This window comes from Pan troglodytes, chromosome 17, assembly GCF_028858775.2.
Source record: "Pan troglodytes isolate AG18354 chromosome 17, NHGRI_mPanTro3-v2.0_pri, whole genome shotgun sequence".
NCBI lineage: Eukaryota > Metazoa > Chordata > Mammalia > Primates > Hominidae > Pan > Pan troglodytes.
Genome location: NC_072415.2, coordinates 45,814,262 through 45,830,841, shown reverse-complemented (window position 1 = coordinate 45,830,841; position 16,580 = coordinate 45,814,262). Strand labels below are relative to the sequence as shown.

General features: G+C 38.5%; 1 protein-coding gene across 3 annotated transcripts in view; it reads left to right on the top strand.

Annotated features, from left to right (window-relative positions):
- The window catches only part of RPRD1A (regulation of nuclear pre-mRNA domain containing 1A), a 78,416-nt gene that overhangs the window by 41,150 nt on the left and 20,686 nt on the right, over window positions 1-16,580 (top strand). The window contains exon 7 of one of the 3 annotated variants that reach the window (XM_016933212.2): window positions 1,223-1,309. The exons of the other annotated variants lie outside the window; for them this stretch is intronic. Coding sequence (XP_016788701.1) covers window positions 1,223-1,303 — 81 coding nt within the window. The 3' untranslated portion in view covers window positions 1,304-1,309. Of the gene's footprint in view, window positions 1-1,222; window positions 1,310-16,580 lie in introns of those variants that run through there. 3 annotated transcript variants of the gene reach the window in all.

Genomic DNA, 16,580 nt, shown 5'->3' with positions numbered 1-16,580 from the left:
TGCGTAACCTTTTTCTTCTTTAGTGCTTATTTATTTAATTCTCTTTTTGTTAGGAATTTTTAAATATTTTAATCTATGTGCACATTTTGCATTTTTTAACATAGACCTTTTTAAGCAGTAGCCCAGGTAAGCTTCTCCTTGTATTAATGGTTTTTCTTCTACTTGAACCAAATTAACCTTGCAAGTAAACTTAGAAATTTGGAATTAGCAAAATTGCATTTAAAAATTATTCTTGTGAAATTCCATGCAACTATAATTTATCTTACCAGTTTAACCCTAATGTATCACAGAAATAATAGGAAAATAGCAGGTGACAGTAACTTGTAGTAGGATTTATTTAGTTTCTGTTTTGAGAAGATGTAGTCTTTTAGGTATACCATTAAGTCTTTAAATTACTCCCTTAATTCCACCCGCCAATTCTAATGCTTACATGTTCCCAGCCCCACTCCGGGCTCGCACCCTTAGGCAGAAATTCATTGCTCCTGTAAATTAAGTAATAATTAATACCGCTAATGAGAAATCTGGGAGTACAGGAGGTGATTTTTAAAAATGCTCATATTTCCTTTGATTAGAGTAGCAATTGTTAGGGATACATGAGCCAGATTTGGTTTTATGTAAAAAAAATCTTTCAGTTGATGAGTTCTTGTTTAAATTGTATTGCTGTGGCAATTTCTTATTGTAATAATATATAGGAGAATTTCTAATTTGAATCCCTTTATTTACAGAAAGCTCACTGTAAATTTATAGGAATGTCATGGTACTACTCCATTAAGTTATTTTTATTAGTATTTAGTTATTGATTCAGCAGTCTCTAATTGTGCCAAAAATGGTGCTTAGATTAGATTGCCGTTGCTACCCATGGGAGCTGCTACTTAATTATTCCCACCTCAAATTCCCAGCTCTCAAGTTAGCACTACTCCTTTTCAATTTACTCCTTCTCTGCTCGTATAAATACCCTCAGATGATGATAGTTGGCGGCCACTATGCTCTACCTTTGAAGAGGTTGCCCACTTCTACATGGAAAGGAAAAGATGGTTTTTTATTTTTAAAGATGAATTTGATAATTAACTTGCCAGTATTTCACCTTGTGATGAAACCTCAATCTTAAACATAGTGTTAATTGTTTTATTGTCCACAGAATTAAGGGTAAGTAATGTCATACAATTTTTGTCTTTAGTCTTTTAGTATGGTTTCTTTAACTTCTATTGAGCTTCTGTTGCAGATATTGGACATGGGCGTATCTTCTAACGATGTCGTCACCATTAGTATATTCTTCCTGCTAAAAATAAATATCAAACCCTGAAGCCTGTATTGTCTCATGTTTTTGAAAATTGAAGACTGTAACTTTATTCTGCTTTATACTTTCTCACTTATGATGGTCATTTGTCACTGTTTACAAAAACAATTTATATTTGAAGTGTAACTGTAGAAAATAGATCAGATGCCACTCCCCACAACCCCCTTTTTCCCCAGTGCCTTCCAGCCACATTTCATAGTTGATAGTCATAGATTATGAGGCTGATGATAATAATGATGTTAACGTTCATGTGTCAGGTACTATTATAGGCACTTCACATAAGCAACTCATTTAATCTTACACAGCAGGATGTATTATCCACATTTGATAGATAAACAGAACTGAGGCACAGGAAGATTAAGTAACTTGCCTAAGGTCACAAAGAGCTAGTGAGTTGTTTGGAACCCAGAGAATCTGCCTCCAGAGCCAGTGCACTTCATCAAAAAGACACATTGCTTCCTGTTTTTACTTAAATCTAAGATTACAGCAAATGCTAAAGCCCTATTTTTCCAACTTTTTCTGCTCCCTCTCTTCTCAGAGGTAATCACTGTCTTGAAATAAAGCCTTCTAGGAACTTTTTTTGTTGTTCTTCTGCATAACTGGATTTTATATTACAAAGAAGAAATCACCTCAATTATGTTCAGCTGTTTTTTTTAACAAGTAAATACTCTTTACAAGTACAGAAATAAACTTGAAAGTTATTCCACAGAACTCTTTGTAAATTATCACTTAGAACTATGTTATTCCTTTGTAGAAGATGTGGAAATGATTTGAGATATTTAGACTTTTTTGTACCAAGTAGGTGGCATCACTTTGAAGTTGAGACTGAGAGGTGAAGATTTATATTTTCTGAATCAGCTGTGATACTATCAAATAATTTTCATCTATTGTGTATCTTGGAACATTAACAGTGATTGACCAGATACTGATGTGTCATTTGTTGCTGCATTTTTGATAATGGAACATAAACTTAAAGTATCAGTTTGGGAATTGGCCATTTCATATTTCTTAAGGAAGCCATTATTAAAGTATGTGTAATGAATGAAAACATGAAGTGGTTTAAAATTTGTGTTTTAAGACAATCATTATTTTTGAAACTTCTGACTATAGTTGGTTACTAAGCAGAAGCAGATAACTGTTGGGCCGGGTGTGGTGGTTCACGCCTGTAATCTCAGCACTTTGGGAAGCTGAGCTGGGTGAATCACTTGAGGTCAGGAGTTCAAGACCAGCCTGGCCGACATGGTGAAACCCCATCTCTACTAAAAAAAAAAAAAAAATGAACCAGGTGTGGTGGTGGGTGCCTGTAGTCCCAGCTACTTGGGAGGCTGAGGCAGCAGGATCACTTGAACCTGGGAGGTGGAGGTTGCAGTGAGCTGAGATCACACCACTGCCCTCCAGACTGGGCGACAGAGCGAGACTCCGTCACGCGCGTGCGCGCGCGCACACACACACACGAGATAACTGTTAAAATAGACTATTAATAACTTTAGTTTACATTTATAATATTTAGGGATTGCTATAGGAATCATTTTACCATTGTGAAGTTGAAAGTATTGCATAAACTGTTTTTCAGTTAGCTTATTATCTTGGAAGGCATACATGAATAGGAGAATTAAAATGACATTTTGACTTTGACATTGTTTCCTAGTACATACAAAAGTTATGTTTACACTTTACTGTTGTCTAAGTATTACAATTACACTTTACTGTTGTCCAAGCATTAGGATTACGTATAAAAATGTACGTATCTTAGTTAAAAATGCTTCATTGCTAAAAAAGACTAATCATCTGAGCCTTCTGTTAGTCATACTCTTTGCTGGTGGAGGGTCTTGCCTTGATATTGATGGCTGTTGACTGATTAGGGTGGTGATTGCTGAAGGATGTGGCTATGGCAATTTATTAACACAGTGATAAAGTTTGCTGCATCAGTTGACTTCTTTCTTGAAAGATTTCTCTGTAGGATGCAGTACATTTGATAGCATTTTGCCTACAGCAGAACTGCTTTCAAAATTAGAAGCAATTTTCTCAAGCCCTGCTACTGCTTTATCAAGTAAATCCTTTGTTGTCATTTCACCTCCTCTGGGAGTAGATTCCATCTCAGGAAACCACTTTATTTGCCCATCCATAAGAAGCAACTCCTCACCAACAAGTTTTATGAGATTGGAGCAGTTCAGTCACATCTTCAGGCTCCACTTCTGTGTCTCGTTCTCTTGCTATTTGCAGCAGATCTACAGTTATTTCCACCACTGAAGTCTTGAACCCCACAAAGTCAGCCATGAGAATTGGAGTAAACTTCTTCCAAACTCCTGTTAATGTTGATATTTTATCTCCTCCCATGAATCATGAATGTTTTTAATGCCATCTAGAATTGTGAATCATTTTCTGAAAGTTTTCAGTTACTTTGCCGATATTCATCACAGGAATGACTATGGCAGCTATATAGCCTTACGAAATGTATTTCTTAAATAGTGAGACTTGAATGTCAAAATTGCTTTTTTATCTATAAGTGGCAGAACACGTGTTAGCAGGCATGGACACTAGTCACATTGTACATCTTCATCAGAGCTCTTGGGTGACCAGGTATGTTGTCAATAGTAATTTTTTATTATTGTTATTTTGGAGACAGTCTCTTGTTCTGTCACCCAGGCTGGAGTAGTCATGCAATCACAGCTCACTGTAACCTCGAACTCATGAGTACAAGTTATCTTCCTCCTTCAGCCTCCAAAGTAGCTAGGACTGCAGGTGTGTGCCACCATGCCTGGCTAATTTTTAAATGTTTTGTAAAGAAGAGTTCTTGCTATGTTGCCCAGGCTAGTCTTGAACTCTTGGGTCAAGCAGTCCTCCCACCTGGGCCTCCCAAAGTGCTGTGACTACAGGTGGGAATCACTACATCTGGCCAATAGTAATATTTTGCAGGTCTCAACAGTTGGCTTAAAATACTCAGTAAACTATGCTGTAAATAGATGTATTGTCATCTATACTTGTTTCATTTATAGAGCACAGGCAGAGTAAATTTAGCATAATTCTTAAGGACTCTAGAATTATTCAGAATGGTAAATGAACATTGGCCTCTACTTAAAGTCATCAGCTACTTTAGCTCCTAATGAGGGCCAGCTTGTTTGTTGAAGCTTTGAAGGCAGGCATTTATTTCTCTCTAGCTATGAAAGTCCCGGGTGGCATCTTCTTCCAGTACCAGGTTCTTTTTTCTACATGGAAAATCTGTTGTTTAATGTAGCCACCGTCATCAATGACCTTAGCTAGAGCCTCTGGGTAACTTGCTGCAGTTCTTAGTTCAGCCCTTGCTGCTTCACTCTGCACTTCGAAGTTATGGAGACAGCTTCTTTCCATAAACCCCATAAACCAACCTCTGCTACTTTCAAACTTTGCTTCTGTAGCTTCTTTAGCTCCCTCAGGCTTCATAGAATTGAAGAGCGTTTGGGCCTTGCTGTGGATTAATTAGGCTTTAGTTTAAGGGAATGTGGCTGGTTTGATCTTCTATCCAGACTACTGAAACTTCCTACATATCACCAGTAAGGCTGTTTAGCTTTCTTATTTGTGTGTACACTAGAGTAGCCCCCCACCTTTTTTTGAGATATTGTGTCACTCTTGTCCAGGCTTGAGTGCAGTGGCTTGATCACGGCTCACTGCAACTTCAACCTCCTGGGCTCTAGCAATCCTTCCACTTCAGCCTCCTGAGTAGCTGGAAGTAGAGGCATGTGATACCATGCCTGGCTAATTTTTAAATTTTTTTGTAGAGACAGGGTCTCACTATGTTGCCCAGGCTGGTCTTGACCTTCTGGACTCAAAACAGTCCTCCTGCCTCAGCCTCCCAAAGTGCTAAGATTACAGGCATGAGCCACCACACCAGGCCTGGAGTGGCGATTTTAGTTTCCTTCGAGAACTTTGCCTTTGCATTCACAGCTTGGCTAATTGGTGCAAGTGGCCTAACTTTTGGCCTGTCTTGGCTTTTGACATGCCTTCCTCACTAAACTTCATCACTTCTAGCTTTTGATTTAAAGTGAGAGACCTATGATTCTTTCTTTCATTTGAACATTTAGAGGCCATGGTAGGATTCTTAATTGGCCCAATTCCAATGTTGTGTCTCAGCAAATAGGGAGGGAGAGATGGGGACAGCCAGTCAGTGGAGCAGTGAGAACACAATGTGTGTGGATTAAGTTTGCTGTCTTAAATCACTGATCACAGATTACCATAATGCATAAGAATAGTGAAGTTTGAAATAGCACAAGAAATACCAAAATTTGACAGACACTTAAGTGAGCACATGCTGTTGGGAAAATGGTACCTCTAGACTTGTTTGGTGCCGGGTTGCCACAAACTCAGCTTATAAGAAAACACAGTATCTTGAAAGTGTATTAAAATGAAGCATGATAAAACGAGGTATGGCTGTATTTGATTTAAATTTAGAATTTGGTAAGATGCAGCTCTGGATGTTTCAAAGAAGCATGTGACTAGTTTCTTAATTTATATTTTTGAGGTCTAAATATTGTCCTAAAATATTTTATGTTTAACTGAGTTTTCTCAGGAATCGTGTAATCTTTTAGTTGTTGATAATACAAGTAATTATTTCCATCAAAGGGAAAAAGTTACTTAAGCAAAAGACTTAGCCCTGTTTATGGGCTCTGCATTTTCTGTCCTTTCTTTTTCATGTAATACATTATATGCATCTTACATGTCATTGTTTTCCTTTTAATATATGGATGTATCATAATTTATTTAACTGCTCTGTTCTCTGTTACTTTTTTTTTTTTTTTTTAAATAGACAGGATCTCACTTTGTCATCCGCACTGGAGTACAGTGGCAAGATCATAGCTCACTGTAACCTCACACGCCTCCTGCCTCAGCCGCCCAAGTGGCTAGGACTACAAGTGTACCTCACAATGCCTGGCCAATTTTTAATTTTTTTGCAGAGATGAGGTTTTGCTGTGTTCACACTATTTATTTTTATTGCTTTTCTATTCTTAACAGAATTTCAGAGAACATCTCTTTAGGTAACTTTTCACTCACATATTGATCCGTTAATAATTCTGATAAATTTCTAAAGATGAAATTGCTGATTCATGTTAAAGACTTGATCCTGTTAACCAGTCTTATTGCCTTCTTTGATGATTTCTGAATATTATCTATAAGTCTTCTGTCAAAGGCCATTCATTTTCTCCAGAGGAAAACACCCCAGATTTGCTGGTTAGATAACATAGGACATCTGTTTTTTGAACAGTGCTTTTACCTCTTAGCACTGTGATTTGGGTCCCTAGATGCGCACACTCTTTTGCTGAGCTCCTTATCTTCCATCTTTTAGTTGTATGGGATAAGGGTTTTACCAGATTCGTGTAAAGAGTTTTAGTTGATCCTTCTTGTCAACCTTAAGACTTGTCATTACATATTAAGGAGCCTGGTACTGCAAAGTCTGGAATGTATCCAGAATTCCTCAGGATGAATTGCGTTACTTTCGGTCATTATTTCCTGTTGCAGCAGTCCTCATCTTCCAACAGGTTCGTTCGTCCTTTCCTTCCCTTTCCCCTTCCCCTTCCATTCTTTCAGATGGAGTCTCACTCTCTCACCCAGGCTGGACTGCAGTGGCGTGATCTCAGCTCACTGCAACCTCTGCCTCCTGGGTTCAAGCAGTTCTGCCTCAGCCTCCTGAGTAACTGGGATTACAGGTGCGCGCCATCACGGCTGTCTAATTTTTGTGTTTTTAGTAGAGACAGGGTTTTGCCATGTTGGCCAGGCTTGTCTCAAACTCCTGACCTCAGGTTACCCGCCCACCTCGGTCTCCCAGAGTGCTGAGATTACAGGCGTGAGCCACCACACCCAGCCGTCCAACAGGTTCTTGACATTGGTATGCTGTGGTCCACTTTCCTCTGTGCTTGTGGATTTCTGCCTGTGTAAATTGCTTTATTGTTTTAGTGACTTACTGGGAGGGAGCAGATAAACATGAGTTTGCTCTATCATATAAATGGAAGACTTTTTATGTCTTAATTAAGTAGAACTGTAACATACATGTTTCGTAACTGCTGCCAAACCACCCCTGTCTAAGTGGTTGTCGTGTACTACCTGGCTTATAAGATGATCTTCTGCTCCCTCTCATATCTCCCTACATCGTTGCAACCATATGGATCTTTTAAGAAATCAGATCCCATCACACTCCTCTTTAGAAACTCATCAATGGGCCAGGCGCGGTGGCTCATGCCTGTAATCCCAGCACTTTGGGAGGCTGAGGCAGGTGGATCACGAGGTCAGGAGATCGAGACCATCCCAGCTAACACGGTGAAACCCCATCTCTACTAAAAATATAAAAAATTAGCCAGGCGTGGTGGTGGGCTCCTGTAGTCCTGGCTACTCGGGAGACTGAGGCAGGAGAATGGCGTGAACCCAGGAGGCGGAGCTTGCAGTGAGCCAAGATCACGCCACTGCACTCCAGCCTGGGCGACAGAGCGAGACTTTGTCTCAAAAAAAAAAAAAAAAAAAAAAATCAATGGTCCCCATTACACTTTTGGATCTTATTTTGAACTCAGACACCATTTAACCTCATCTTGTATCATCTTGGCTTGCATTTTGTTTTTCAGGTATATCAAGCATGTTCTAAAATCAGAGCTTTTTGCTTTGCTGATTGTTAACAGAGAGGGACTGGAATGCTCGTGCCTCCTGCTCTTTCCTTAGCTGGTTCCTTTTCCACTCAGGTTTATATTCCTATGTCAAGTCTTCAGAGAGTCCTACATCCTTTTGGTCCCATCTACCCATTCCTCTGGCCCCCTCTACCCAACTGTATTACATTGTCATTTTGGTTTTTGTTTTTCTTCCATATTAATTCTTTCTATTAATACTTTATATACTTAGTTTTCATGTGCACCTGCCACTAGGATGTGAGTTTCATGAGATGAACCTTGTTTGGTTTTTCATATTTATTACCATGCCCTCAATGCTTAGAGTAGTTTCTGTCTCCTGGTAGGCACTCAGGTGTTTGTGTTAAGTAAATGAATGCCATTAGAAATGTAACTTGGGGCTGGGAGCGGTGGCTCACGCCTGTAATCCCAGCACTTTGGGAGGCCGAGGCGGGTGGATCACGAGGTCAGGACATCGAGACCATCCTGGCTAACACGGTGAAACCCCGTCTCTACTAAAAATACAAAAAATTAGCTGGGCGTGGTGGCGGGCGCCTGTAGTCCCAGCCACTCGGGAGTGTGAGGCAGGAGAATGGCGTGAACCTGGGAGGCAGAGCTTGCAGTGAGCCGAGATTGCGCCACTGCACTCCAGCCTGGGCGACAGAGCGAAACTCCTTAAAAAAAAAAAAAAAAAAAAAAGTAACTTGGAAGAGGTATATATTTAAAATTGGTAACTTGTAGCTAAAGCAGAAAAGAATGATACTTAAATAAATAAAAATGATTGAAAGACACTTGAAGATTTTGAATAAAATTATATCCAACATAATTGGTTAAATCATTTTAGCAGAGTCCAGTACTTAAAAAGTCTTAAGTGGGCTGTGTGTTCAAGGCATGCAGTTTGTAGACCTGCAGTTGAGCATTTTGAACAAAGGAGTAAATTATCATCTTGAAATTGTAAAATTATTTTACCAGCTTGCATTTTTTCCCCTTCTGTAGGAGAATAACACTAACAATATGTGATAATAACGTGAATAAGAAACGAACAGTAGTAATCCTTAGCATTGTATAAGTACTGAATTTGTAAAGAGTAATAGTGCCATCTAGTGGAAGAGCTGGAGCTACAGATGAAACCAGAGTCCTTAAGCCAGTGTTCATTCTTTGACGTTAAAGTATGTAACAGAGAGGAATTTACACTCTATTGCCCTTTGTGCCTGTTCACTCATTCGTGGAATGGAAATGTAATATTAATATTAATGCTAATTACTGTCAAGAGGCGTTCATAGAACTCTGATGGTTAAAACAATGATGCGTATAGGCAGTTACGCTTTCTTGAGACAAAGGAAGTCCTTAATAAACTGCTAACAAAGATTACATTTTGTTGTTACTGTATCAGTTCTTACAAGTGAGATGAGATTGAAAAGTAGTTTGGAGCCACATTGTGGAGGGCACTTGAATGTCAGGCCTAGTAGAGGTTGATAACAGGCCAAAGGGAAGAAAGGAGTGGTGGTGTTGGCAGTGTCTGAAAATGGTTATAGTTGTTGAGTGGATTAGATTGGAGAGAGATTAGCAGTAGGGAGACCAGATGCAACTTAATTAGAAAAATGTATGTGCTGAGCAGTAAAAGCCTGAACTACAGTGGGTGGTAGCAGTGAAGTGTGTGTGTGTGTGTGTGTGTGTGTGTGTGTGTGTGTGTTTTGAGACAAGGTCTCACTCTGTTACCCAGGTTGGAGCTCAGTGGCACAATCATGACTGACTGCACCTGCGACCTCCCAGGGCTCAGGTGATCAGCCTCCCGAGTAGCTGGGACTACAGGCGAGTGCCACGACTCCCGACTAATTTTTGTGCTTTTTGTAGAGACAGTGTTTCACCATGTTGCCCAGGCTGGTCTCGAACTGCTGGGCTCAGGTAGGTGATCCACCTGCCCTCGCCTCCCAGAGTGTTGGGATTACAGGTATGAGCCACTGCACCTGGCAGGTTTTTTTTTTTATTGCAAAAGTAGTACATGCTTATCATAGTTGAAAAACCATTGATAAGCACATGCAGATACCATCCAAAATTTTTATCACCCATTGAATACCTTTTGGCAAGATTTAGAAGGATAGAATCAGACTGTACATGTCATTTTATATAGTGTCTTTTTGCACATTTACTATGAAAATTTTCAGTGATTATAAATCTCATTTAATAGCTAAATTACATTGTTCTATGGAAGTAGTATTTGTTTAGCCAGCTAACTATTTAACGTTTATATTTCTTCCAGTTCCTTGCTATTGAAGAACAGTGCTTTAAATCACCTTTTGGCATTTATGTTACTTCCAGTTTGATACTGAAAACATTGCTCTGAATCACCCTTCAACTAAGTTTTGGCTTATCTGTGATAGTCTTCTCATAAATTCCTAGAAGTAAAATAATTTAAAAAAAGCAATAAGATATGGTTTTCATGCTTGAGTTAGTTACAGTTTTAAGAAAACAGGCCGGGCGCGGTGGCTCATGCCTGTAATCCCAGCACTATGGGAAGCCGAGGCGGGCGGATCATCTGAAGTCAGGAGTTCAAGACCAGCCTGATCAACATGGAGAAACCCCGTCTCTACTAAAAATACAAAAATTAGCTGGGTGTAGTGGCAGGCAACTGTAATCCCAGCTGCTCGGGAGGCTGAGACAGGAGAATCGCTTGAACCCAGTAGGTGGAGGTTGCGGTGAGCCAAGATTGTGCCATTGCACTCCAGCCTGGGCAACGAGAGTGAAACTCTGCCTCAAAAAAAAGAAAAAAGAAAAGATATTCTTTGTAATGACATGGGGTTGTGGAAATGGGAACTCTTAACATATTATTGATGTAAATTCATTTGGTCCACTCTGTGGAGGACAGTTTGGTAATAAGTATCAGAAGCATTTATTTTACATAGTTTTTTTCTCTTTGCCTTTTATCAGATTACTTAAATGTATGTAATGATTGAAAGTAACTAGTAGACCAAATTCTGGGTGCACAGGGATGGTATAGTTTTATTTTACTGTTTTAAAAAACTTCAGGTAAAATACACATAAAATTTGCCATATTAAACATTTTTAAATGTATATAGGTCACTAGTGTTAACTATATTCACATGATTTTGCACCTTATTTCTAGAACTCTTCATATTGCAGAACTGAAACTCTGTACCTACCCATTCAACAACAATTTCTCATTTCTGCCTTCACCCAGCCATCAATTTTTCTTTCAGTCTCTGAATTTGGCTATTCTGGATACCTTATATAAGGGAAAGCATACAGTATTCTCTTTTTGTGACTGGCTTATTTCTTTAGCATAATGCCCTCTAGGTTCATCCAATTTGTAGTACATGTCAGAATTCCTTCCTTTTTAAGGCCGAATAGTAATCCATTGAATGTATACACTGCATGTTTTCATTTGTCCATGGCTGTATACTTGGGTTGCTTCCACCTCTTGGCTATTGTGAATAATGCTGCTATGGAATGTTGGTGTACAAATAATATCTTTGAGGCCGGGCATGGTGGCTCACGCCTGTAATCCCAGTACTTTGTGGGTGGATTATTTTATGTCGGGAGTTTGAGACCAGCCTGGCCAACATGGTGAAACCCTGCTTCTACTAAAAATACAAAAATTAGCCGGGCATGGTGACTGGCACCTGTAGTACCAGCTATTTGAGAGGCTGAGGCAGGAGAATCACTTGAACCCGGGAGGCTGAGGTTGCAGTGAGCCGAGATCACGCCACTGCACTCTAGCCTGGGCGACAGAGTGGGACTCTGTCTCAAAAAAAAAAAAAAAAGTATGTGAATGTGTGTGTGTGTGTGTGTGTGTGTGTGTATGTGTATATATATATGTGTGTGTGTATATGTGTGTTTATATATGTGTGTGTGTGTGTGTATGTCTTTGAGACCCTACTTTCAACTTGTTGGGGGCATTTACTGAGAAGTTGAATTGCTAGATTATACATTAATTCTATTTTCAAATTTTCTTGAGAACTGACATACTGGTTTCCGTAGTGCTACAACATTTTGCATTCCCACCAACAGAGCACGAGGGTTCCATTTTCTCCACATCCGCACCAACATTTGGTGTTTTCTGTTTTTGTTGATAGTAGCTATCCTAATGTATATTAGGAAGTATCTCATTGTGGTGTTGATTTGCGTTTCCCTAATAATTAATGATGTTGAACACCTTTTTCATATGCTTGTGGCCATTTGTTTAGCTTTGGAGAAATGTCTATTCAAGTCCTTTGCCTATTTTATTTTTATTTATTTATTTATTTATTTTCTTGAGACGGAGTCCCGCTTTGTTGCCCAGGCTGGAGTGCCGTGGTGCGATCTCGGCTCACTGCAAGCTCTGCCTCCCAGGTTCACGCCATTCTCCTGCCTCAGCCTCCCAAGTAGCTGGGACTACAGGCGCCCGCCACCACACCCGGCTAATTGTTTTTTGTATTTTTAGTAGAGACGGGGTTTCACCGTGTGTTAGCCAGGATGGTCTCGATCTCCTGACCTCGTGATCCGCCTGCCTTGGCCTTCCAAAGTGCTGGGATTACAGGTGTGAGCCATGGCGCCCAGCCTTGCCTATTTTAAAATCAGGTTGTGTTCTGTTGTAAGTGATGGTGTCATTTTAGGTTGATGATATTTGTTATAGTCGGGAACTAGAAAGAATTTGGAGACCATCTAACTGACTTTTTACTGGAAATGATTCTGGAATATTTCCTGAAAGATGAGATAGTTTAGCCAGCTTCTGCTTGGAAGTTTCTGGTGTAAAGGGAACATACTGTTTTGAGAGTAGTCTGTTCTATCTTCTGGACAATTGCTAGAAATTTATATGCTTTTTTATTTGTTTATTTTTAATATTTATGACATGCTGGCAGTAAATAGAAATTTATAAGCTTTTTAAAGAAATTAGCAAAAAATATTTGTCCAAATACATATATTCTTTTATATATGTATGTGTATGTAGGTGTGTGTATATTTATATACTCACACTGTGGAGAAAATGTGGAGTACCAAAAATCACAGGAAGATAATAAAAACCACAAATACTGAAAATGCATGACTTGAAACAATATCCCATTATCTGAGTTTCTCTCAGACTCCTTCCTTATGGTTTTTTATGGACCTGTTTTGTTTATAGGATTCTAGATAGATCATTTTGTTGGTGTTTAAGAAATTTTATTTTTGAAACGTTTTACTGTTTCATTATCGTTATTCATGCATTATTTCTCACTTAAAATTTTACTTGATTCATGTGTCAGAAATGTAAAAAAACTTTTTTTTACTTGTAAAGATATTCCAGAAAAAAGAAAAGAGAAATTACATTTTAATATTTTAAAATAAAGGATAAAAATAAAGATGTCATGAAGAGCAACAAAAATGGCGCAGGTCTTTGCATGTCTGAGAGTGGCTCTCCTTCCTGTTCACCCGTGGACAACAGCTTCACTGAATATCTTTTTGTCTTTTGGCCTAGATATTGTATTTTTTTCCTTTATCCTAAACTGACTAGCACATGTCTCGGATATTGGTCTTTCATTAATTTTGCTTGATATTTGATGTGCCCTTATATTGGGAAGACCCAAGTTGTCTTTTATTTTTGCTTCTCAGTTTATAGTTTTTTTCTTAAATCTTATTATAGGTATTTTGAATGTTCTGAATCTTCACGCTGCTCATCTTTTGTTTTGCCTCACTTTTCTCATTTTCCTTCAGTATTTCCTATGGTTTTGTTGTTGCCATTTTTTGTTATACTAATTCTTCCTTACTGCATGAGAACTTTGCTTGTCTAATGTTGGGAACTTAGATTTTTTTGTCAGATTTTTGTGGTCTCTGTTGAAGAAAGGGATTTATCATTGTGTTTGCTTGGCTAGTTCACAGATTGTACAACTCAGGTCAAGTCAAGAAGGAATCAGGAGTTGTAGATGTTAGTGCCAGAATTTGCTGAGTCAGCCCAGATCTGACTGGGACCTTGCCTCTATTTTTGCCAGCACACCAACCCCGCCATCCAATTATTCTGGTATTGTACTCCCTGAATCCTCCCTGTACCTCTGGAAACCATAGCAGTCACAGCTGTCCTTGTTAAAATGATTTGGAGTGATGACTAAAATATTCACACATTCAGAGTTTGGCAAAGTCTTGTAGGAATGTTCGGACCTATATAATGTAAATGCAAAATACTGTTTAATTAGCCTACTAATAAACATTAATGAATTTTTACATTTTTAATTATTCTTTTGAATAGAGACTATTTAAACAAACTTCAGTAAATGCAGTAGTCCCCTGCTTATTCTCAGGGCATGTTTTCCAAGACCCATAGTGAATGCCTGAAACTTCTGGTTGTACTGAACCTTATACACTGTATATATTCATGTGTCACTTAACGATGGGATACATTCTGAGAAATGCATAGTTAGGCATTTTTTCATTGTGTGAACATTGTAGCATGCACTTACACAAACCTAGATGGTATACCTACTACCCACTGAGGCTTTATGGTATAGTCTATTGCTTCTAGGCTACAAACCTCTATAGCATGTTACTGTTGTGAATACTGTAGGCAGTTGTAATACACTGGTAAGTATTTGTGTATCTGATAATGCCTTCTGGTATACCTCTTGAAGGACCTGAGGCCATTTTACAGTTAACTTTTTTTTATAGAGTATATTCTAACAATAAAAAGTGTAGTAAATACATAAACCGGTAACAAAGTCATTTATTTTCATTATCAAATATTATATACTGTACATAATTGTACTGTACTTTTATACAACTGGTAGCATGGCTGTCACCACAAACACATGAGTAATGCATTGTGCTATGATGTTAGGATGGCTACGCTAGGCAATAGGAATGGTCGCTAGGTGATAGGAATTTTTCAGCTTCATTATAGTCTTACAGGACCACTGTTGTATATGCAGTCCATTGTTGGCCAAAATGTAATGCAGTGTATGACTGTACTCTTGTTTCTATACAGTCACATTGTATGGGGGTGGTAACATATACAACATGCTGGATTAAGGGATGATTTTTGTCCTGGGTGGAATGGACAAAAAGATGTAATTATGTAAGATGTAATTACGCTAGTCAGAACAACATGCAATTTAAAACTTAGGAACTGTTTATTTCTAGAACTTTTCATGTAATAGTTTTGGACCAAGATTGATCTTAGGTAACTGAAATCATGGAAGGTGAAATTGTAGACAAGGGTGGACTCTTATAAAATCTTTACTGTGGCATAAATAGTTTATGACATTTATTTTTGCTGCATATAAGCTATTATTTTACTTACAGGCCCTGAGTTTTTTTGTTTGTGGAAGGTGCACATTTTTGGCATTGGCATTTTTTGCTTGTGTTAATTTTGGGACTATCTCAAACCTCTCTTTTTTAACATCTGCCATTGTTAATGTTGGAGATGTTCATCAGGTTCTTATATAATTAGTTTTTAAAATATATGTATCTTTTTTATCTTGCTGAACCAATGTTTTAGCTTGTCGAGTTTTTAAAAAACTTGACTTTTGTCATTTCTTATTTTGGCTCTGTTGGCTTTGTTTCTTCTGCTGATTTCTTAAGAATATATTTTAATTATAGAAAAAAATAAAATATTTTTACATGTTGAAGATATAAGGCCAGAAAAGAGGACAGTGGTTATTAACTTTTCCTGGTTGACTTTGGTCTTAAATTAGTTAACATTTGGATGGGCAGATTAGCTTTGTAGTGAAGAGTGGGGACTCTGGAGCAGTATTGCCTAAGTTTCAGTCCTGCTTCACCACTTACTAGCTCTGTGACATTGGACAACACATTTGGCCTCTGTTTCCTTGTCTGTAAAATAGGGATAATAATTCTACCGACTTTATGTGGTTATTATGGGATTTAAGTGAGTTGGGTGCTTAAAACTGCCACACATACAGTAAATACCTCAGAGGTTTTAGCCCCCAACAAAAAAAACTTGGAGATTTTCTAGCTAGCATATCTCTAGCGTTTAACCAGTGAAATTATGTAGTTTTATGGGGATATTCTTGAGTTTTCAGATGTCTGTAGTATTTTTATGTCTATAGCGCAGTGGTCCTCCCAAAGAGGAAGTGTTTGTTTTGCTAGTTAAATCTTAGTATCTCAGTGATTGCAACTGGGTTCCCAAGTTTTAAACAATATGTTCAATCAGTTTTTTGAGATTCTGGCTTATCTGAGTCAAGCCTACTTGTCTGCTGTTTATGAAGTCTATCTCCTTTCAACTGGAGGTAATAAAGTATTTGCTGTTTACCCTTTTGGCACTTCTTCATGATTTCTTGGAAGTAGTTGTTTCAGAAATCAAGTTGGTGCAAAGTGTTTTCTCCTCCCCATATTCCCCCACCTGCCAGTATTCTCAAATATGATTGATGAAGTTAGGACACTTGGATACAATTAAAGTGCTGTTTGTGCCATTTCCTTGCCTGATTTAGATTTTCACTCTCTTTTGTAGAGAAAACAAAAGACATTGACGTCCTACCCTTAACTTCTATTTTAAGGTGTTAGACTGAGTTGCAGCTTTTGTTTTGTTTTGTTTTTTTGAGACAGGGTCTCATTCTGTTTGTTGCCCAGGCTGGAGTGCAGTGGCACGATCATAGCTCACTGAAAATTTGAGCTCCTGGGCTCAAGCAATCCTCCCACCTCAGCTTCCCAAGAAGCTAGAACTACAGGCACACACTACC